The following is a 23,788-nucleotide window of genomic DNA, read 5'->3' as shown; positions in this document are numbered from 1 at the left end:
GTTTGGGGCAAGCCATGATGGGTAGCACTCCTCCAAACCAGAACTGGAAATCCAGTTCAAACTTTTGTCTTCAATTCTGGTTTGGGGGGCAAACACAAACATTAGGCATAGGTGTCAAACTTGCAGCCCTCCAGATGTTATGGACTACAGTTCCCATAATCCCCTGCCAGCATGATGCTGGCAGGGGATGATGGGAACTGTAGTCCATGACATCAGAAGGGCCGCAAGTTTGACACCTGTGCATTAGAGTATAGATGTCACATTAAATGGCAAGAAGGAAGTAAAGATGCATATGGAGAAGGAGGAGTGTGTGTGTGCTTGCATGCATTTGCCAACCTACAGTTTGCTCACAGTTTCTTGAACCAAACTGATATAGAGCAATGAGTCTATTCTGTACTTTTTTAAAAATACAAAAATGTGGACTTCTACAAGTTTTCAGCAAAGGAGGGGTGTTTAACTGATACCAAGTCGCTTTCCTGGCAAATTCAGCTCCTCCACCGCTGCTGACTGTCCAACTGGGCAACACCCCACCACACACTGTATTTCCCTCACTGTATGGCAACCAGTCAACTGAATATATGACGTTGCTTTATACTGAATGCAGGATGACAGATTCAGTACCTTCAGAAGCAACTGGTACTTTGTCAACCGCTGCACTGGTTTGAGCAAGTAGGAATCCAAGGCAAGTTTGTGTTCCAGTTTTCTTTGGCATTCCTGCAACACAACAGAATCATGAACACCACATACCAGGCATATCTTGAATATGTTCATTTAGAATGTGCAGACCTGCAGAAGGCATGTCTGATCTAAAATACCATCTGTCAAATGAACTAGCTGAACAAAGAAAGCAGGCAACTGTCAGCTCACTTGCTAGCTACCCTGTAGCTCCTTGGTCCCTTTTTGCGGCTGATGCTAGAACTAGGCGTGCCATAGTGAGATGCTCTCCCCACCCCAAAAAATCCCCATGATGCTGTTTTAAATATATATTTTACACTACCATGCCTCCCAGGAGCTCAGGGTGACATACAAAGTTATAATTTCCTCCATTTTATCCTCACTGCAACCGCGTGAGGTAAGTTAGGCTGAGAGCCAATCATTGACCAGCAGAGGCATACCACCCAGGGGGACATATTGGATCAAATGTTCCTGGACTGCAGCTGTTTAGTCACATGTGTGTGTGTGTGTGTGGGGGGGGTAATCGCTCCTCCACCCCACCCCTTCTCCTTCCCCCTGGTCCATATACTGGTCGTGGTGGAGGAGGGTGGCTACCCATACAGGGGAGGGGGGAGGGGGTTTCCAGAAAATTCAGATTTTGCACTGGGCTGCATTTTCCTTAGATACGGCTCTGCTGACTGGTTGAAGGTCCTGAAAGGGTTTCAGACTACTGAAGGGGAAAGAGTTAAACTCTCCTCCTCTCAGGGCGCATACCTGGAAAAAGTGGCTTTCTGCACATTGCCTCCACAGAGATTCTGACCGTGGCTTATTCTGACAGTACTTTTCATACATCTGAAAGTCTTCCCTCTGCATACAAAAAGAAATAAGCCCCCAGTTCCAATAACATAATTGTGTCAAACATGCAATAACACAACAGACAACCTCTTTGAGACTAACTGATCCTGCTGAATCAGAAGGAATGAAAAGATCCTGTCATAACAATCAGTTCTTGTGTCTCCTCATCTCAATTGCACAAACTGGGAATATATGGGATTACAATGCTATTCTCTTCAGCATTAATGCCAATGGAAAGTTGCCCCCAAACTCTAAAACCAGTCCCATTTGATTTAATGAGGGAACCCAACACGAGGAACTAGTTGGAAGGGAGCCGAAAGGTAAAATGAAGCAAGTTGAAGAAGAAGAAGAAGAAGAAGAAGAAGAAGAAGAAGAAGAAGAAGAAGAAGAAGAAGAAGAAGAAGAAGAAGAAGAAACTCCACTAATTTCTAACTACATAACTATTATTGAGCAATAATTAATCAAAATGGAATAATTTTTGAAGTGCCCCTTGAATGATGAAATTGGAAGTCACAGGGCCATGATCCAAAGCAGGAAACACACCAACTCACCCTTTCCAAAAAACAGTATCCTACTCTTTCTGGGGCTTCAAGACAACTCTCCAAATTGTGCAGGAAAATTCTGCAATAAAAGAAGACACAAAAAAATGAGACATTTTCTCTTACAGGCAAGGAAAACCCACAGTGCAGGTACAGCTGGATGTTACCTGTTGTGGAAGTCAAAGATCTCAGGCATATTTCCAAATAGAACATCTTTTCTGTTTCTCAGGACAGGAGGCAAGAGAAAAACCATTGCTGGGTTATCCATTTCTGCCCGATAACCCTGCCAACAGCAACCACAACAAAAAAAAAATCAATTTTTCAACCGAAACACCATTCTTCAACAAAAGAATTCATAAAGTACTGTTCAAAAACTAAAGATAGATTCAGAATAACAAAGCTTAGAACATCCACAAAGCAAATCTAAATTACCAGAAATGCCCTAAATCATCAGAAGAGAATTCAAAAAAATGGAAATTTCCAGCTGCCTTCAAAAGTATTAAAGGGAAGGGCCTGAAGGAGGGTGTTCTATGCCTCTGGATGTCCAGAAGAAATGTCCTGCGTCTCATGGAAGTCAATTTTGTCTCCATGAAAGACAGAACTGAAGCTGGCTTCAAACCATTTTGTATGCTAGACAGATGGCTAGCAGCAGTGGCCACAGAAGAAAAAATAGGTAATGAAAAAGGAGTACTATCTTACAAAAAGGACCAGGATGAGCAACACAGGATATCCCAACATGTTCTGAAAAACTGACTCTTTGACAGGAGAATAATAAATTGTGGGATGCTTCTTTTAATTTATCTTGCTCCTGCCAAATATCATACATTGTTCTAGATAGCTTTTTGAGCTGTTCTTCCTTTTTTGCTTCCTATTTTGGTACCTTCCCGTCTTTCCTTTCCTCATTTTAGAAAAAATGCACAGCCACCAATAAAAAAATTCCACCCAGCAGAACCCAGTTTCCTACTCCAACCAACTGTTCTCTTCTTTTTTTGGCATCCGGTGTGTGTGTGTGTGTTTGTGTGTGTGTGATCCTTCTGTAATTTCTTTCAGCTCTGGAATGCTTCCTCTAAGCAATTCCAGGAAAGTCAGAAATCAGTTTACAGGATGTCTTAAAGTTACAACATGAAATAGCAACATCACCATCTCCATCACAGAGGCCCCTTCCGCACATGCAGGATAATGCACTTTCAATCCACTTTCAACACACTTTGCAGCTGGATTTTACTGTACAGAATAGCAAAATCCACTTGCAAACGATTGTGAAAGTGGATTGAAAGTGCATAATTCTGCAAGTGCGGAAGGGGCCAGAATCTATCCATCATTCTTACTATAGCGGTAAGCTTGTACCTGGGGAGAACCACAGCAGACATATAGCCTGGAAACCACACAACATCCCGGTGCATGGATTCTCACCACAAAATATTTTATTACAAAGCAAAATTAAAACACAAGTTTAGATGATCCAAGAAAAAAGAGGGATGGTGGATAGTTAAAAATGCAGTCAAAATCCTTTATTTGGCTCTCTTGGAGACTGTGACTCTTGCCAACAAAGGAAGGACATGAGAATGATCGTTTGGTCCCAACTGGAGACCAAGGTGAAAAGTGAAGGAAGAGAAAAGTGGAGGATGAATAGAATGATGGATGAATAGATGGATAGAAGAATGGTGGGAAGAGGGACAGAAAGAAGGAAAATAGAAAAGTGTGTCGTCAAATAGTTTCACTTTCCTCCTAGGAAGACGTGCAGCAAAGAGATCTCAGAGTGGGACCCTATTTTGGCTCACCTCTCCCTCCTAGTCTTTCTGAAGTGTGGAAAATGGCTGAGATAACAATGTAAAAAGACAAACATATCAAGTTTGCTTCTAAAAGAAGTAAATGTTTACAACCTGCTAAATTCAGATAATGCAGGGCATCGAAGGGAACACCAGCAAGAGGAACACTCACCATTAAGACAGTGAACAATTCTTCCACATAGACCCGTTCAGTTTCTATAAGCTCATTTATCACATGGCTAAAACAAAAGGGGGAAAAAGATCAAGGCTGGAAGAAAAGCGGCACGAATATGGGCCACAGAATTCAGTTTCCTCAGAATATTAGCAAGCAAAAACAAAGTTTTCCAGACTTCATGCTTTCATAGAAAAAAGCAAAGAAGTCCCAAGGTGAGATTGAAAGCCACTTTCTAAAAGCTGAGCAAGTCTAGTTCTGGAGGGGAGACCCCCACCTCTCATGCATACAGCCTTCGAGGATGAAAAGGTAAGATAGAAATGTACGAAAATTAATAAAAGGTAATTTTGAGCCCACAAGAGAAACACCTGCAAGATTCGTAAGGGGCTTTCAAAGAAAGGAACCAAGAGTCTTTTTCTAAACAGATCCAGGAGTATTACAGTGAGCAAGCAATCTAATTTGAGAGAAGTATATAAAAAGAAACTTACCTTTTCAGTATGTCTAAACTATCTTCACTTTCTGCAATAAAATACTGCAAGGAATTCCTTTTTTCTTGGTAATCATGCATTACTTCAATCTGGAGGCAAAAGTAACAGGCAGGCGTAAAGATAATTTTCCAAAATCAGGGGAAAGTTCTTTTAAAATTGGTTGATCATTTATTTGTACCATGAATTCAAGCTTTATTAGAACAACATGATACTTTGTTCACCAAAAGGTTTCATACTTGGGCTAATTATTTGGGCTGCCAACCTCGAAAGAAGATTTGGCAATCTTCTGGAATTACAACAGATCCCCTGACTACACATATCATTTTCCCTGGAGAAAATGACTGCTTTAGAGGGCGACGTCTATGGCATTATACCCTACTAAGAATCCTCCCCAAACACTGACTTCCCAAGGCTCCACTTAACACACAGAGTTGGAAACCCTGTCAGTTACAAAAGGCTAGTCAAGCCTCCGCTAAAAATACAGCAGCAGAAGGTGTATCAGTTGGGGAAGCTTTACTAGCGTTGGCTGGACCATTTCAAATGGTAGGTGGGAATGCTCACATTTTGAATGATTCCCCAAGTAAAAATTCCCTGCAAGAAAAAAAATAGCACATCAGGAAGAAAGGTTCTAGGCTGGTCCTTTACGCGTGGCACTAGGTTTCCACACAAGAAATGTATGGAAACTTTGAAAGATATAATCCCCCTCCTGAAGACAAAATGATACAGACCACTCTACCACCTCAGAGTTCTGCCACCACATTCTGCAGCATATCATACCCCGCTTCATGAGGTGGTGATCAAAACAGACGGCACCATTTGATACTACAGGTGAGGGATTACATGTTTCAAAGTGCTCATTGATTAACAATACCCTGGAAATGGAAAACTAGCACAGAATGCAAAAGGGTAGAAATTTTCTTTCTGACACACTCATTTGTTATTCACAAGGAGCTTTCATACGGGGGAGGGAGCATTAACCACACATTCTGAAGTGGCACAGCCTATTTTACTATCTGTTCTCTTGCACAGGTAGACTGTGTGCTTCCATTCCACTGCTATTGTGAAAACAATGACACAAATGTAAACAAAGATAAGGTATTTATGAATGTGAACAAAGAACCAGGTAATTTCCCCCTTTATTTTTGTCCAATTTTTTTTGAAATAATGAAATTAAAACAAATAAAACAATGACTAACCATGAAACCAAAAGCTAGAATTTAAAGGCAGTGGTGCTCAAGTGATATTAAGCGAGTGCTCTCTATCAGGAGATGTCCAAAGTTCTAGCAATGAATAGTCAAAGAATCTTCACCTGGCTGCAGGGATCAGGGCCAAGCAACTGTCCCTCCTGACATCAGAATAATGTAGAAAGGCAAATGGCTGCAACATACCCAGGGACAGTTTTTGGTTACAGGGAATATTCACCAATCTGGTAGGATCAGAAGGTCAACAAGAAGTCTAGCAGAACAGATATTATATTTTGTACTTTCTTTACCTACCTTGCGGGAGTTTTGTGACTTCCTTGATGTTTTCTTCCCAGGAAGGGAGATATCAAACGAAAATTTCAAACTGGAATTAAAATCCACACCTTGAACATTAAAGGAAAAAAATGGCCAGATTATATTCTGCCATTCAAGTCCTACAAACAATGTTCAACCTCATCAAGCCAGCTTTTCTTTACATGGAGCAACATTCCAACAAACATTCCATAGAGCTGGAGGCAAAATACATGCATTTCTAAAAACTGACGGAACATTCACAAGAGAGAAAAATTGTTATGAGGGAAATGTATTAATAGTAACAGAAAAGGAGCATAGAAATAAACACCATTCAGGAACAAAGCATTATTCCTCCAAGCTAATAATATTGTAATCAAAAGGAACAAAATTAGTGGGGGGAAATAATCATGCAGCTCTAATAACTTAGTAGAAAATCTGCCACATAATGTGCTAGCTTTGATGCTGGCTACTTGGTGATGACACTAACTAGGCAAAACATTAAAGTCAACTTCTACATTCACTTTGATAATTCTTCGAGAGCCAGCATGGCACAGTGGTTAAGAGTGGCGGACTCTAACCTGGAGAACTGGGTTTGATTCTCTGCGCCTTCACATGAGTGTGGACTCTAATCTGGTGAATCAGGCTTGATTCCCCACTCTTATGTAAAAAGCCCGTGGGCTAGTCACAGTTCTCTCAGTACTCTCTCAGCCCCACCTACTTCCCAAGATGTTTGTTCGGGGGGGAGGGAAGATTTTTGTGAGCCTCTTTTGAGACCTCTTAAAGTAGACAAAAGTGGGGTATAACACCATCTCTTCTACCTACCCAGAGCCCTTTCGGGATGGGGCAGGATATAAATCTAATAAAATAAAAATAAATAAATACTACTACTATCTTTAAGTGGCATTGGTAAGTATGCCCACTACATCACTGCCCTATTGGTAGCAGATCTGACCCACTTAAGAGTTATGAGTGGGATTCAACCAACTTTTCTGGAGGAGGGTTTTCCTTTGATCATAGAAAGCCTACGATGATGATCAAGGGACCCGATTTAGCCACAGTCACCCATGTGTTACTAACTTCCCAGTTAGAGTACTGTAATGTGCTCTATGTGGGGCTGCCCTTGAAGACAGTCCAGCAGCTAGAGCTGATGAAGACCTCAGTAGCCCAGCTGCTGACAGAGATCTTAGGACATCATCACATAATATCTGTCCTGAGGAAACTGCACTGGCTCCCTATTTGCTACTGGGGCCAATTTAAGGTGCTGATACTGATGTACAAAGCCCTACATACCCTGGTCCTTATCAATCTGAAGGAATGTCTCCTCCTATACAGACCTTCCTAGGCACTGAGGTCAGCTGTGTGTGTGTGTGTGTGGCTTCATTGCCTTCTGAGATTTGGGGAGTGGGGGCTACTTAGAGCGCCCTCTGTGCAGCGGCCCTGGCTGTTTAGAACACTCTCCCCCTGGAGGTCTACTAGGTGCAGACTGAGACTCTGTAAGAGTTTAAGTGCCTGGCCAAGACCCACCTCTGTACCTGGGCATACAAATGATCCCTCCTGGGCAGTCACTCACCCCTCCTCCCCATTATTATCTTTGTAACCTGTTATCCCCGTCCTGGCACTCCATGGATTCAGCCCAGCCCAATTTTTTTAAAATGTGTGTGAGGGGGCATTATGGGGCATGGTTGATCAGGCATTTCTAGGAGGGCTAGGATGGGGGATGGGGATGGTTTTTAAAGTAGTTTTATGGTGGTTTTAAATATTGTTTCATGGTTTTAGGATTGTACCTTGCCCAGGGACTTGAGTGATGGGCAGGAAATAAATACATAGACAAACAAAGGCTAAGTGGAACAGGGGCTGTAGGAAGAAGAAGAACTGAGTGAGACTGAGCAAAACAGTTTTTGTAAAGTGAGTGAAAAATATATGAAATGTTGGATTTGGGGGGAACCCACTAAAGGTTATAGAGATCAGTTCTATTAGCTTCAATACATATGGCATCTCCAAAAATCAATAACTGTGTTGGATGATATGGGCATGGTGGGGAGATTTACTTCCTCAGCCCTTCTCCTAGAGCATGCTTGCCCGGCCTATAACACTGGCATGCATCCAACACACAATTTATTTCTAGAACTCTTTGCAGCAGGGTGTGGAAATGGCCTTTAAAAGTAGAGCAGACAGATTCATAGATGATAAATCCATCAGCGGCTATAAGCCATGATTGCTAAAGGGAACATTCATTTTAAGAGATAGCATCACTTCAATTTGGTGATGACAGTAAGGAGAACTGTGCCTGCTTGTGGACTTTCTGAGGATAGGAATCCTGTGAAATAGGACAACTAGATGGACAACTGCTTTGATCCAGAAGGCTCTCATGAAACAAGGCAATGCTCAAATTTGCCTGAAGTTGATAGATGTAGACACTACATGCTTGGTTTTGGGATCAATCCTACATATTGCCAGAAATGGTCAAGTTTGGATGCTCAGTGGAGTTGAAGGTTAGGAGTGCAAAATGGGGAGGATAAGGTGCACTTGCATTCTCTTGTCCCTCACTGTCCATCGGATTGTATATGGATAGGCCAGCATTCTAGGCAGGATATCTAACTTTGGCAGAGGAACTGCCAACTGTCCACTATGTTTTAGGAATTTATGAATGTGACTTTTTCATTTCTTTTTCTTCATATGCTATATTGTGAATCTTTCAGCCATCCCCATTTCTGTCACACCCTTTTAATGCTATTTATATGCCACTCACATGTGACTGCATGAATGAATAGATTTATCATGAAGAAACAGGAAATGGCCTGTAAATGAAGAGTCCCTGGACTGTGAGGTCAAAAGGGTAGAACTATGAAATCTAGTAGCACCACTACTTATTTCTTTTAATTAGGCTCTGCCAGGGTATCACAAAAGAAGAAGGCATCCTTCCCTGAAACATCGTTGTCTCTCTTTTATCTCCCCCTATTTTTACCTTAATTTGAATACCTAGCTTTATTAAGAACTCTGGGGAACTCAAACCTGCTCCCTAATTAGTGATGTTGTAGTTGAAACTAATAAAAAGTAGTGCGATTAACGGCTGTTTAGGGATTCTCTCTCTCTCTCTCTCTCTCTCTCCCCCCCCCCCCCCACATCCTGACGGACTAACGTGGCTATGTGCAGGGTTTTTTGAGGCAAAAAATAAATTTGTAAATCAATGTGCATGTTTTTTTTTAATGCTGAATATCAGTTAAATAGAAGAAGCACCTTTAACGAAGTAATGGGCAAAAGATGTAGGGAGAAAAACTGATGCGGAGGAATGCAAACAGATATGAAGAGAAGGTACCCCGTCTTCAAACTGTTCTGTTGCAAAATAAAATTATCACACATTACTATTCCCGCAAGGCTCCAGTGGTGCCAGCAATACCATACAGAAATGACTTCCCCAAAAGCACACATGAACTAGCGAATCACTGGAGAGGCTCATGCAGAACAAGACCCCCTGACTAAAGTAGTTTATAGTGAGGTTTTGCTCAGGGATCCAGGTTCAAATCCTCTTCTCAGCCAGAGACTTAGTGATCAGCCTTGGTCAAATCTTGGCCTCAGTCTGTTATCTCAAAACCAGTTCAAAGCAGCAGTGACCTCTCCTCCCCAAATAAAAAGCTATCCCGAGAATACTGAGATTTGGCTTGCAAAATGTTTCATCTGCTTCAATGGCTGCAGCGATTGTTGTGTACATGCCAGTAATATTTCTAAGTATCAGAGCAAAATATGGTTCTTAAATTGGTTTATCCTGGTTTCTATGACTGAATCCCATCTAACTGCTGCCCCTCAGCTCTGAAAAGAGCAAGTGTGGTCTCTGGCTATAGTCCCTAAGGTTTTAAATGGGACATGTACTGAACATGCAAAGAACACATGAGACCACGGCCTACACAATTTGTGACTTGCCAAGCAAAATGCAGCCCATCGGCTAGACGGGAAGCACACTAGAGACTGTTTTTGTGTCTGCTTCAGATTGGAAAAATTGGGTGTGCATGTGCATATCGAGCACACTGACAGGCCAAAATACACAGTAGGCAGGCTGCATACTGCTTGGTATCTGCTAAGCTGCACAGATTTACTCCAGAAGAAGATATCCAAAGTCTTCATCTGCATTTTGCAGAAGTGCAGCTGTTATGTGTTGGGAAGGAATCACACTGTATGCTTGTCTCAAACTCCCACAAAAAGAATCACACTCCAGCTTAAACCAGTGGCATACCGAAGGTGCAATGCAAACGAATAATACCAATCACAACAAGTACACACCATGTACAGCAGGCCACAAGAGACCTAAAAATATTTAACATTTGGTAACTTCAGAGAAACACAACTGGAAAAGTGCTCTGGGCATCTTAGGAGAGGAAAGCTGTGTAGCCAACATGATTGGAACTAGCCAATAGGTGGCTTCTGTAGCTAGCTTCTTCACCTCCTTAAAAAGCAAAGGAACCATTTAAGTTCTCAGTCGCATTCTTATCCACCCCTTTTCATGCCTCTCTCATGTTTGTGTCTGTACACCATGACTTAAAAGCATGTTACCATGTTTGGGGGAGAACAAAGGAGACTTTGATCGAGGTGGGTTTTCAGGCCGAGGGGCTACCAGCTGCACGGGGCGAACCTGCTTGTCTGCCAGTTTTCTGAAGCAAGCTTGCCTGTTTTCAAACATGCTGCGCACATTTTCAAGCTTGATCTGGACCGTCTGTATCCGTGCCTGTGGATTCCGTAAGGGAGACTCCTGTTAGTGTCAAAACCGATGTTCTATGTTTACTCTGGGCGACTGCTCACGCTTATCTGCTCTCAAGGCCAGATTATGTCAGGCTGTGAACTGCTTGAGACAAAGGCAGAAGAGAACCAGGCAAATGTTCCATCAGCATGGATCTCCTAGTTGTTCTGACCGATAACCAACTCTGACTCAGAAGCTTTGACATGGGAAACAGCATATCACCTGGCTAAGTTCTGACCTTGTCATTTAAAGGGACTTCAGTGAGGGGCAGGAAATAAATACAAAGATAAATGCAATAAATAAATGAACTTCTTAGCTGATCTCACTGAAGTTCCTTCAGCAAAACACTGATGGTGGTACATAGGCTGAAGACCTGCTCAAAATTTAAGCACCTTAGGATAGCTTTAGGATATCCATCCCCTACCTCTGTCTTATTGTGACTTATGGCTTTGTCACATGAAAATCAGTTCCTCCCAAAAGACAATCAACGATTAGTTAGGAGGAACCACTGTTTGTGGATAGGTTGGAATTCATCACATTATGATTCACCTTTGGATAAAGTCCAAAGCCAGACTTTAAGAAAATCTACACAGATTCCTCACCCACATTGTGAACCTGACTCACAGCTTGCATTACAGAAGACAGCTGAGTCAGTAACCAGTCAAAAGAGACTGCCCATTTAAAAAAAAATAAGTCACACATTTACTTTTAATCTTTCACCTTTCACTCTTCACGGCACAGTCATTTAAAACACAACTAGAAAACTGCTCTAGAGGGAGGGAAGTTTGTTGGTGACATCATGAGCTCTAACCAACAGGCGCCCTCCACAGTTATCTTTTTCCCTCCTTCAAATCAAGCATGTGAAAAACTCAGTCCAGAACAGCAAAGGATATGTATTGTCAAAGGCTTTCACAGCCGGATTCAACTGGTTGTGGTGGGTTTTCCGGGCTGTGTGGCCGTGGTCTGGTGAATCTTGTTCCTAACATTTTGCTTTCAAACAGCCAGCCACAGATGTAGGCGAAACGTTAGGAACAAGATCCACCACGGCCACACAGCCCGGAAAACCCACCACAACCAGCAAAGGATATGTTTGCCCTGTTTTCACAATATTCCTTCCACACCAAATGTGGTACATTCACCTTCACTCTTCCAGAGAACCCTGGTTAGGGTGAAACTCTTCAGATCAAACTTTTCTGCCCTTGACTACCAAACAAATATTCCTGAATAGGCTCTGGCATGTTTTCTTATAGGAAAAGAAAGCTCAGCACTGCTCTAGCTATGTATAAATTAACCACATTCAAAGCCTTTCTTCTGGGAAAACATTCCAATGTTTTATAGGTTGTTCAGTCAGCTCCTAACAGACAGCACTGTAGAACTCAGACCAAGTGGGAAAGTTCAGTTGTTTCTAAGAGCTTACCTTCAGTTCAGGTGTTAAAATGAGCTCATAATCAGAGAACAGGGTCTGGGGATCAGCATTTATGTGTGGTGCAGAGCTCTCGAGGAATTTCTCTATGTCTTGGAGAGCATTCTGGGCACCTTCCCGAGACTGGCATTTGTCCATTGGCTGGTTGGCTAGAAGGTATGCACCTTCATCGCAACACTCTAAAGCCTGATGGAAAAATAAAATAGGCAAAGAAAAGAATGAGTTGTCATCTAGCCCAAAGTACAGCCAATTGGCAGCACTGTTTGAAGGCAGCACTGTGGCAGTTTTGTTTGAAGGCAGCTCATAGGTTGAGGATGTTACTAGAGACAAAAGAGACAGCCGTTGGAATCAAAATCTTTGTATTCCTCAGACTTCCTCATTTAATCTTTTTTCACGGCTCCTGAATTATCTTCTACTCTAGGCACAAATGAAGACTATCTGCAAGGAGACCAGAGCATGGAATTATTTCCACCATCCTATATTCCCCTCTATCATTCCCCTGGTTCTCAACAGTTGCCTCCTCCTGACAAAAAGGGAGTTTTGATGGGAAGCATTTGGCTCTCCAAACTGTTGGAGAGCCACAGACTCCGCTGATATACAGGCCTCCAGTAAGACTTCAGAGTGCTGGTGAGAACCTTGGCAGGACTGGATGGGAGCAAAGAAACTTAGCTTGGGCAGACCAGAGAGTTGAAAGATGACTGGAGAGGCTCACAGAAAGCGGAGCAAGCTAGAACGAGGTCTGTGCATTCTCAGTGCTACCATATTGATAATTTTGTGCTAAACTAATCCAAAGTTGACGTCTGTATTTCTGATAATTTATTCTCAGATTGCGAGTCACAATGTTCTGCAGCCACTGGAATTCTTACTTAGCCATTTTGCCAGCTACTGAGATATTGATAGGAGCTGCCCACGAACTGTCAGGTACAACTTGGCAGCCATAAGGGCTGGTAATTTGTTTGGTGGTGGTTGTTTGTTTTAATGAATTAATACTGAGATCTCAGGAAGGTCAGTCCTGTGCCCTGTTCTGCCCCTTCCCTTCCCTCTCCAGAGGGGGCCACGCCTGCACTCCTGGCCATAATTATATGAAGTTAGAATCTGGCCACAATGCTCCTGCATCAACTGTGACATATCGTCCTGGCTCAGGACCATTACCTGCTGCAGGGAAGTTAGGAGGTCCAAGGTTTGCTGCAACCTGCTGCGCTTCTTTTTGATCTCCTCCAGCAAGACGTCCGAATGGTGTCGCAATTCATTGCACTGCTGGCAGATCAAGTTGAGGGCATAGTGGTGGTTAGCTGCCATCTGGTGTCCATGAAGTATCACCACTTGAGCCTTTCCTGTCAAATCCTTTCATGTAAAGGCAAAACAAACAGACAATAAAAATAAAAAGCTAAGACAGACATCTGTGTTAATATTCTGTAGTAAAAAAAAAGTAACCAGGAATCTTGTGATATCTTAAAAGACTGATTTACTGCATCACATTATTTTATTTGTATTTTTTCCTTGCAGTTTTGCTTTGTTTCATTGCTAGCTGCTACCTATTTGTTTGGTCCTCTTAGGCTGTTTTAACATGATTCCTGTGCCCACTGATGTAAAAATTAAATTATTCCATAAGCTTAAAGTAAACAAAAATGTTATGCAGAAAATGAAAAATAGGGATCTGCATTAATTTTTTTCAGTATTTTTCAAGTTTGAATTTAAAACTTGGAAAATTTTGAAAAATCTGAAAAAACCAAACCACCTTACTATATGGGGCTTTCCCCTGGGTTTTTTTTCTCAGAAATTTGAAATTTTTCAGGTTTATTAAAACTGATTCCGAAAAACTCGAACCCACCTTCCATGTCCATGTGGGTTTTGGAGACAGCAAGCAGTGCAGAGCGTACTGCAGTGCAGGGCTAAGCCCAGCCTTCAGCTCTGTGCTGCCTGCCACCTCTGAGTACTTTGGAGATAGCGGCACAGAGCTGAATGCTGGGCTCAGCTCAGACAGGCTCAGCATTTAGCTCTGTACTCCCTTCTGCTTCCAAGCCCATGTGGAATTCAGAGGCAGAAGGGCAGAGCCAAATGCTGGACTGGGCTTGGCTGGGCCCAGTGTTCACCTCCTTTAGGAGCAGCAGTGGCGTAGGAGGTTAAGAGCTCATGTATCTAATCTGGAGGAACCGGGTTTGATTCCCAGCTCTGCCACCTGAGCTGTGGAGGCTTATCTGGGGAATTCAGATTAGCCTGTACACTCCCACGCATGCCAGCTGGGTGACCTTGGGCTAGTCACAGCTTCTCAGAGCTCTCTCAGCCCCACCTACCTCACAGGGTGTTTGTTGTGAGGGGGGAAAGGCAAGGAGATTGTAAGCCCCTTTGAGTCTCCTGCAGGAGAGAAAGGGGGGATATAAATCCAAACTCCTCCTCCTCCTCCTCTTTATATTACCATTATTTTTAAAAGGGAGACACCTCCCCCCACAATACCAATAAGATATTTTCTAGGGGGTTTTTTCAGTTAGGCTTTGCCAAATGCACCCCCCTCATAAAAACAGGCCAAAAAGACTGATTGGTAGAATCAAGTCATGCCAGGAAGAAGAGAAGAGGAACTGAACTGGAGGCATTTGGGTAAAGATGACAGGACTGGGAAATTTATTAACATTCCAAGCATAACCCTTTGTGGCCCACAGCTCTTAACTTGTGTTGGATAATGAGGACGATGGATACTGTAGTTTGCAAATGGTACAGTTAACAGACTATGAAACGAGAAAGGGCAGCAGTATATTTACCATGTTCCTGTGCAAAGAAAGGGAGGTAGAAAGGATGACAGTGTTTTGCTTTGTTAATTGAACATTGTACATTTGTTACGCAGCAATAAACTACTGCTGTGGTTTGAAAGACAGCCTCACCTGTGCTGTTTTGTCAATATTATCCAGGTCAGAGAGCCTCTGTTTGACTTGTGAGATGTTATCTCCAGAATCAGGCAGCTCTGCTTGCTGATCCGTTAAAAATCCAATGGCTTTATCAAGCTGAAGAGAGAGGATAATGCAAGGTGGGCACAATGGTGGGATTCAAATAATTTAACAACCAGTTCCAGTGGTGGGATTCAAATAATTGAACAACTAGTAGTTTACAAGCACCATTTTAACAACCGGTTCTGCTGAAGTGGTGCGAGCCTGCTGAACCTCACCATTGGTGGGGCACATAATTATTTGCAGACAAAGTTTGAGACGACTATACGGTTTGATGAAATACTGTCATTTTAAATATTTTAGAAATGATCTAAACAGACCTATTTTATGCATTTTTATTCCAGTAATAAGTTACGATGAGTTCAACAGTTCTTACTCACAGGCTGCGACTCAAATCGTTTTTTTTAAAAAAATCTTAAGCCTCCTCAACCTACCTCTTGAAAATGTTGCTCAAATTTCCAAAGCTGTAAATATTGCTCCATCTTGATCTGGTGTTTTTCCCAGAATCCATCAAAAGCGGTTTCCATCTCATGCAGTTGTGCAAGCAAACTTTTAAACAAGGGGAAAAGAATGCATTTATTTTTTTAAAAAAAATTGCCTTCTTTCCCTCCAAGTTTCTTCAAAGTGATTAACTGCAACAAATTCTAACATGGTTTAGTGCAAACGTATCTTGTTCAGCTCTTGATATCTCCCGATTCTCAGAAAGTACAGCACTGACTCTGGGGCTTTAGATTATTTATTCGGCATTCATAGGCTCATTCCGCACATGCAGAATAATGCACTTTCAAACTGCTTTCAGTGCTCTTTGAAGCTGTGTGGAATGGCAAAATCCACTTGCAAACAGTTGTGAAAGTTTGAAGGCAGCTCATAGGTTGAGGATGTTACTAGAGACAAAAGAGACAGCCGTTGGAATCAAAATCTTTGTATTCCTCAGACTTCCTCATTTAATCTTTAAACGCGTTATTTTGCGTGTGCGGAAGGGGCCATAATGTGCTTTTCAACACAGCACAGGCTATTGAAGTACACTATAATCATTAGTAGAAAATAAAACAATATATGAAAAAAACCAATATTGTTGGAAGTTCAGGCTCATTCCGCACATGCAGAATAATGCACTTTCAAACTACTTTCAGTGCCCTTTGAAGCTGTGCGGAATGGCAAAATCCACTTGCAAACAGTTGTGGAAGTGGTTTGAAAACGCATTGTTTTGTGTGTGCGGAAGGGGCCTCAGAGACTGATTAATATGAATGGGGTTGACCTAAAGGGAATGGAAACTGGGAGTGCCCATGTTCCTTAATAAAGGTGTGTTCATGCTCCTCACATGCTTTGGACATTTCCTCAGTTCTCAGTTTAACCTTTAATGGCATAAAAGATTGCAGATTATTTACTTTTAAACATTTAAATATTGGTATTTAAAATGTTTTCCAAAAACTTAGCCACTGCCAAGGTAATCGATGGACTACAGTCACTCAGCAAAAAACGAGTGGTCTGGAATTTAGAATAATGATGCCTTGGAAGCAGCAAAGGATAAATTAAAATCATACGCGGGCTGCTATGAAGATAACATTACAGGAGAATATGGGATATGGTTTCAGGAGATCCACAACCACAATGGCATAGTCTCTGTTGTTTGGACATTTCCTCAATGAGAGATAACTGTCAAAAAGTAAACCCACAGGTGGCTTTGTTGATCTACTTCTCAAAGCTTTAAAATGCTGCTGCCCAGATAAACAGAGAGGACAAGGGGTTGTGTGTGAGAGACTGGAGGACAACAGGATCCTTCTCTCTGCTGATCTGATGAAGGTAGTGTATTTGCTGCCCTGTAGGGCTTTTTCTGTGGCTTCACCTGTGCTCGATTTGTATATTTATAAACAGAGAAAACACTGCAAAAACAGAAAAGAAAAGCAGCACCCTAAGTCAGGAACAGAAGTATATTGGTAAATAATGAAACAGATATGCCTGATGCTGAATTTTTCATCTTCAAGGTGTATCACAGAGGGAAGTCTGTTACACACTGTGTCCAGTGAGAAGGGGATGTTTTTAGTGGGGTATATTCCCTTCTCACTGGACAAAGTGTGTAACAGACTTCTCTCTGTGATACACTTCTGAAGATGCCATCTACAGATGCAGATGAAATGTTAGGAACCAGAACTACCAGACCACGGCCACACAGCCTGGAAAAGACACAACAACCAGCTGAATATTCTGCTAGAGATCATTAGAAGAACGGAGAGGAGCAGCGCCTAAGGTACCTAGAGAAGAACCCCTGACAATTCTGTTGAGTACAAAATATGGCCACCATTTTATTAGGCACAGCCAACATGATGCTGCCCAAAGCATTACTGTACAAAACAAGGCTTGATAGTCTAATCACTGGGTTATAGGATTAGTGCTCTCACCGATTGACAGTCTCCCAATCACCAGATTTCTCCTGGTGTTCTTCCTCCTTCAGTTCTTCTGTATCCGGTTCCTCCAGACTGCATAAGAGCATCTTTCCTTCTTTGGTGACAGCTGTAATATCTTCCTACGAAGAAAATGAAAGCAAATTAACACACCATCAACATGATGCTTCTAGGTTCCCGTCATGAATTCATGGGATTTTACAGCAACCTTCATACAAATACACTTTAATTCATACAATATTGATTTATTGCTTAAGAAAACTCTATAAGGGGCAATTGATCAGACACCACAGATTGTTTTCCTTGAAGCATTATTTATTTGGCAAGACTCCTACCTTTAGCTGGTAATATTTCTCAGTGCGGAGGGCCAGGATGCGTTCAATTGAATAGGTGTCATCCGGCAGCTCTGTTTCTGCCAGCTCCATGCCAAAGGCCTGTAACATCTGGGCAATTTCCTTCACTGTTAGTGCAAAACTTTCTATGGCCTGTGGAAACACACATTATAATTGTTCATCAGTTGGGCAGTTACAGCTTCAACTTTGTAAAGCTGCATCAAGGAGGGGTTGAATTTTTTTAATATACTTCTTTTACGTGATCAGGTTTTCTAAAGTTCTCAAAAAAAGAGAGAACCAAATAAAATGTCTACTATGTCTCCATAGCAGTATGGAGTAAATGTCCATACTACTACAGACTACTCCATAGTAAATGTCTCCTTAAGACTTGAAACCTTATGGATGTTCACTTCTGTGCTCACGTACCAGATATTTATCTTGCCCTTCCACCTGAGTTGGCCCTCTTTGATTCCCAGTTAGTCTGTTCCAACGACTGACTTGTTACGCCTTCCAATGGGATAACAACATAATGCTGTTACTGAAATATGCCAGGATACGCAAACCAAGGACTCTGGTCATGCATTCCAAGCATCTAACTCCTTGTGTTAGTATGGTAGCTTGTACATCAGAACCACTACTGTAGATGGTCCGGGGGTAATACTGCCTACTAACACATCAGGAATCACATGATGCATAAAGAGCCAAAGAAGGTTTCATGGGGTGCTTTAAAGCTGGTGATTCTGTTCTGGGTCTCCAGTGTAATGAACTACTTGGGCAATGAGCTTCTCTTTGCCCCCACTGGCCTACTTCTTCTGCTGCTTGTCTTCAAAGATCATCAGCACAGATAGATCTCTTGTTCAGAAGCACGCAGAATTAAAAGAAAATGTTAAGTGAACACTAAAAACCAAGGGCTAGATCCAACAGTTCTTCCGCAAGACTGAGAGTGCTTTAATTTGTTCAAGTGAATAATTCTCACTCATTCCCTCCTCCCACTACAGACCCTCATGCCATGTCCTACAGGACTCCCAGGATAAGTATTTCAGGGAGTGCTGAAGAGAAAGAGAAGCAGAAAAAAATCATTTTGCGAGCCAGGCTCTGCCTGAGGTCCTTTGGGTACAATTCATGATAAGCAGCAACCCAAATACCACCCATTCCAACCACAATCCATCACTTTTGGACCAGATGGTAACTCTATATGTCTGCCACTGTCTGTATCCTGATTAAGACATAAAAATATTAGTAGTGTCTAAAATAGGGACGTACGGTTCTGAAGATGACCCATTCACTGTGGCAGTACTCCAGGGTGCCCCCAAATTCAGGTGTCAGCTGTTTTTCATCAATGTATGTCAATAAGTCACTGACTGAGCTCAGCATTACAACCTAGTGGGAAAAAAAATATTTATTTACTTTTTTTAAAAACCCTCTCCTGCAAACTAACAACCAGTAAACAGGAAACAAGACATCACTGCCTTTACAGCGAGAAGCTGAAGTTTAACTTAGATATTAGTTCTCCAGAAACCAATTAATTGTACTTAATTACTGCATTTTGCAAATAAAGATCTGCATACTCAGCTATGAAAAAACAAGACCCAACTATGAGTCTCACATAGTAGAGAATTAGCAGCTGACTACAGATCTAAAAAAATACCCACCCTAAATGCGAGATATTTGTCTTGTTCCATTTTGAGGATGAACAACACTCTCATAATCTTACGTATATAACTGAGAATTCTGGGTTCTGCCCCTTGTCATGCTCCTTGGAGAGAGATTTCCAGAGCAGACAAGGCTAAGCAGATGCACCAATGGTCTGACTTGCTACAGAGCAGGTACACATAGATCCCTCAGTTCTGCAGTTAATACTCATACCGGCAATTTAAGTAGAAAATCCTCTTGACTAAACCGGAATCCAATGTCGGTAAAAGTGCGCTGGAAAAATCCAGTGGGGCGTAGAACCATCACAAGGTGCAAATTTCCAGGGAAAGAAGCCTACAGGAGAACCAGAAAAGTAGAAATCATTATCAGTTCCCCACACGAAAACCAACAGCAAGCAGGGCACAGGGAGAGCACCTCATCATGGTGAAGAAAAAGTCATAATTTTGAAAGTTAACATTCCTTTCAAACCTCAGTCACGAGGCTCCAAACTTGTACAAGTGGGAGCTGGATGCCATGGGAAGGGCATGGCTGTCTCCAAAAGGAGTCACTGTACTGCAGGGTTTCCTGTGCGTCTCAGGTTACAGGGATGAGACTCTCCAAGTGCTTTTACCAAACCATGGGCTCTGCAGGGCAAAGTAATTTGCCCAATTTAAAAAAAATACTGGAAAGATGCAGAGAAGGGCAGAAAAGGCACAGGAAAAGGTGCAGAGAAGGACAACTGGAAATCCTTAATATCTTTAGCCTTTCCTTGTAGGAAAAGTGCTTTGGGCACTTTTCCTACAAGGAAAGGTTAAAGATATTGAGGATTCCCAGTTCAGAAAAGAGATAAGTGCTTTGGGCACTTTTCCTACAAGGAAAGGTTAAAGATATTGAGGATTCCCAGTTCAGAAAAGAGATAAAAAAGGAAGAAGGCATCGTAGAGAATTATAAAATAACAAGTGGGAACCTGTAAAAACATGAGCGGTGCAAGTCATTTCTCCCCACTCCCAAGATTTCCTCTTTCCCTTCCCTGACAGCCCCCAGAGATTCTCCCCTTTTCCTGCTTCTTTTCTTCTTAAAACCCACCAGCCACCCAACAGTATTTACTCATATGCAAGATTCATTTTCACGAAGATATGCCAGCAAAAACGGTGAAGACTGTCTTAATATTTGCATACAGATCACAATTCTGTCCAAATAATATCTGTGTGTTCATGAGTATAACATTTTACAGGATTCTTCTTATACTGAGGTGTGCCTTCCTTTTAAGTACAAAAACAGTAAAGAGATGGTGGGGAGAAACAGCCATTCAACTAATAAATTGTTTATATTAACCTCTATAGCCTACGCTCTGGTTGGGTAATCATTACAAGATTATAACCATCTTATTAATAACTTATCAGGACAGGATCCCACAATTCCTGTGAACGCTCCATTTCTATTCAAATAAAACCACAAATGGGATCCATAAACGTGCTGTTTGGAGAGCTATAATTGCCAAGATAAGTCCCACTGCCCATCAATTCTTCCTCAGTATTGACAAATAATGTGCATCCCTCTATTATATACTTACATTCACACATCCACACACCACCACTGGAAAAGACGTGCCACCCAAATGCAGCATGTTCCCAACAGCTATTTTTAAGACCAGCTAAAAATAATGCATTAATGTAAATTGATTGCCAAATCCTGGTCCAGTGGAAGCCAATGGGAATTCCGCCAGGAACAACGAACACTCAGAAAACTGGAATAATATCTCCCTATGATATGTTAGGCAGTAAGACAAAAAGCACAGTTTAATTGCAGTGCAGGAAAGTTGAAATGTGGCTATCAGTTCCCCTTCACTGTGTGAGCATCACTCAAATCAGAGAACCAATACTTTGAAATCTGCCTCTTCTCCCCTCTCTCCCATGTAAGAAACTTGGTGATCCTAGATTGAGAACAAAGGGTGACATTAAATTTCTTATCCTGGCTGTTAATAGTTGAAAATGTCCATTTTGATTCCGCTCTACCCTTGCACAAATTAAGACTTCGGGTTTTTTTGTTTTCTTACACCCAACTTTTCCTATACCAACATGTTTTTCATTTATTTCATTTATTTATATCTAACCTTTCTCCCTAATGGAGATCCAAAGCAGTTTATAGCATTTGCCTTGCTTCCATTTTATCCTCAAACAACCCCGTGAGCTAAGTTAGGCTGAATGTACGACTGGTCCAAGGACACCCTTGGCAGAATGGGGATTCATACCTGGGCCTCCCAGATCCTAGTCCGACACCAAGTCAAATCAAAACCTTTAATGGCATCACATAATACATAAAAAGTGAATTATAAACATCTTTAAGTTTGTTTACATTGAAGGGTCAACTTTTGTCAACAGCTTGTGTTATAATAGACGTAATGGGATCTGTCAATCATTATTACAGATAAGAACTGAGCCATCATAGATGTGGTTGTTTCATTCTTATCTGCTAGCGACAGTTTCACTCGTTCCTTGTCTGGAAGATCTTTGTGATAATAAGTGACTGGGTTGTCATTGTGTCCAAGGATAAGTGATTGGGTAGTCTGACATTTTAACCATTACACAAGACTAGCTCTCTAGATTTGCACATGTGCACTTTTTGAACATTAGTAAATCAGCTTGATATGTATGCTATACATATGACAAAAATATTGTACATGTACACCATATGGATGAATTGACACCCCCTCCAATAGTGCTTCCCCAAGCTTCTGATGACAAAGGCAAACTTTTTTGTACTGAATTCAAATTAAAACCATTAAAGTCATGGCTCTGGCCTCTCAAAACGTCTATTTTCAGAATACATGCAGGACCAGCTTGCCCAACACAACCCCCAAAGGGCTTTACGCTCAACTGGGAACAGCTTGCTGGTGGTCCATGGCCCTAGAAGTATTTGGCTGTTCTCCACCAGGGCCAGAGCTTTTTTACTGTGTGAGTCAATGATCTGGGACTATTTTGTGACTCTCTTAATTGCAAGAGACTGAGGGCTCCATTCATACTTGATACAGAAGTGGCCAAAGTTACCCAACTCGTTGCAAATAATAAGTGGAAGATGGCGTGGACAGGGTGATACAGCATGCAGAGATGCAGAAGGATTCCTCTTCCCTGGATGGATACTTGATTGTGAAAGTAGCCTTCAGTTAACTCACTAGTGGAACATCAGCAGTTCACTCAAAGGACATAATTTCACCACCCTAATAAAACAACTCAGGACTGTATCTAAACAAACTTCTCCTTTAGTCATTGATTTTGGCCTGGCTTATCTAACTAAATCCTTGCTACCTTAAATATTTCCCTAAAACCACTGGGGGGGGGGGGTGAGTCTTAAAATAAAACTGGCCTCCTAACCCTTACATAAGCAAATCAGTTTTCTTCAGATCAGCTGCCAGGCCTGGCTTTTCTGAGAGGTTAACACAATCCCATCACTGGGAAAGGAAGAACGAACCAAGCACTCCTGCATCATGCCTGCATCCATCTCCAGCAGAGAGCCTTTTAGTTTCCAAATGCCATCAAAGGTCAGAAAGAGCCAGGCGTTGACTAAGGCTCCAGGTGGTAGCTTTGCCCTTGAGCTTTCAGCTGCCACTAATGGTGGCCATCAGGGGCAGAGGCAGCAGCTGAAGAGGGCCAATCCACACATTTCAAAGTCCTCCTATTTCTCCCTTTTGTCATAAATGTGCAATGAAACTTCTGTGCTTTTCAGACACATGCCAGCCCTTCTCTGCACCTGTCTGTAGCACACAGGCAGAACCAGCTACACCACCACCCCGTTTCCCCCCACACACACACACACACTGCATTTGCATCCTCAGATCACCCTGTCGAGCTGTCGATGGCTTCACTGTGAACATTATTTGCAGCACCATAAATGACATTATTTTCACAACAGAACAAATGGTGGCTCCACAGGGTGGTCTGAGGACACAAAAACAGGACAGAGAGAAGGCCGAAGCGGGTTCTTCCCACAGTTGTGAGCAGAGATGCACCACTGTGCATGATACATCTGGGAGATAGTAATTCCTATTGCACATCTGGTGCAAAGTCCATATGTCATCCCCTTCCAAACACACAAGGACTCTGTAATAAGGGACTCTGAGAATCCCTTCACCGAGGAACTTTTTAAACTGAAATGCCTTTTGATTCCTGGCAGAAAAGCAGGCTACAAATATAATTTAAAAATGCAGGGTTCTTTCTGCAGCATGGGAGAGGTGGGATCTCAAAAGGAAGGTTGAAATCTTCTCTAGAATAATGAAACAGAAAATGAAGGCTTGTTCTTGACTCAAAATAATGTACACTTAGACTTTACAAGAGTTTGGCTGGATCTGCTTTCTGATACTG

General features: G+C 42.0%; 1 protein-coding gene across 4 annotated transcripts in view; it reads right to left on the bottom strand.

Annotated features, from left to right (window-relative positions):
- Positions 1–23,788, bottom strand: part of MCF2 (MCF.2 cell line derived transforming sequence) — a 72,979-nt gene that overhangs the window by 18,237 nt on the left and 30,954 nt on the right. For 3 of the 4 annotated variants that reach the window (XM_048514271.1, XM_048514269.1, XM_048514273.1), the window contains 17 exons: positions 19,665–19,784; positions 19,062–19,178; positions 17,802–17,951; positions 17,464–17,588; positions 15,499–15,613; positions 15,002–15,121; positions 13,278–13,469; positions 12,120–12,311; positions 10,519–10,690; positions 9,211–9,306; positions 5,974–6,062; positions 4,478–4,566; positions 3,990–4,056; positions 2,216–2,331; positions 2,061–2,130; positions 1,429–1,521; positions 622–714 (listed from right to left, as the gene is read on the bottom strand). In XM_048514271.1, coding sequence (XP_048370228.1) covers positions 622–714; positions 1,429–1,521; positions 2,061–2,130; positions 2,216–2,331; positions 3,990–4,056; positions 4,478–4,566; positions 5,974–6,062; positions 9,211–9,306; positions 10,519–10,690; positions 12,120–12,311; positions 13,278–13,469; positions 15,002–15,121; positions 15,499–15,613; positions 17,464–17,588; positions 17,802–17,951; positions 19,062–19,178; positions 19,665–19,784 — 2,016 coding nt within the window. The remainder of the gene's footprint in view (positions 1–621; positions 715–1,428; positions 1,522–2,060; positions 2,131–2,215; positions 2,332–3,989; positions 4,057–4,477; positions 4,567–5,973; positions 6,063–9,210; positions 9,307–10,518; positions 10,691–12,119; positions 12,312–13,277; positions 13,470–15,001; positions 15,122–15,498; positions 15,614–17,463; positions 17,589–17,801; positions 17,952–19,061; positions 19,179–19,664; positions 19,785–23,788) is intronic. The other variant, XM_048514270.1, reaches the window with a different exon arrangement.

This window comes from Sphaerodactylus townsendi, linkage group LG13 (assembly GCF_021028975.2).
Source record: "Sphaerodactylus townsendi isolate TG3544 linkage group LG13, MPM_Stown_v2.3, whole genome shotgun sequence".
NCBI lineage: Eukaryota > Metazoa > Chordata > Lepidosauria > Squamata > Sphaerodactylidae > Sphaerodactylus > Sphaerodactylus townsendi.
The sequence above is the reverse complement of the archived record's forward strand: the minus strand, read 5'-3'. Positions and strand labels throughout refer to the sequence as shown.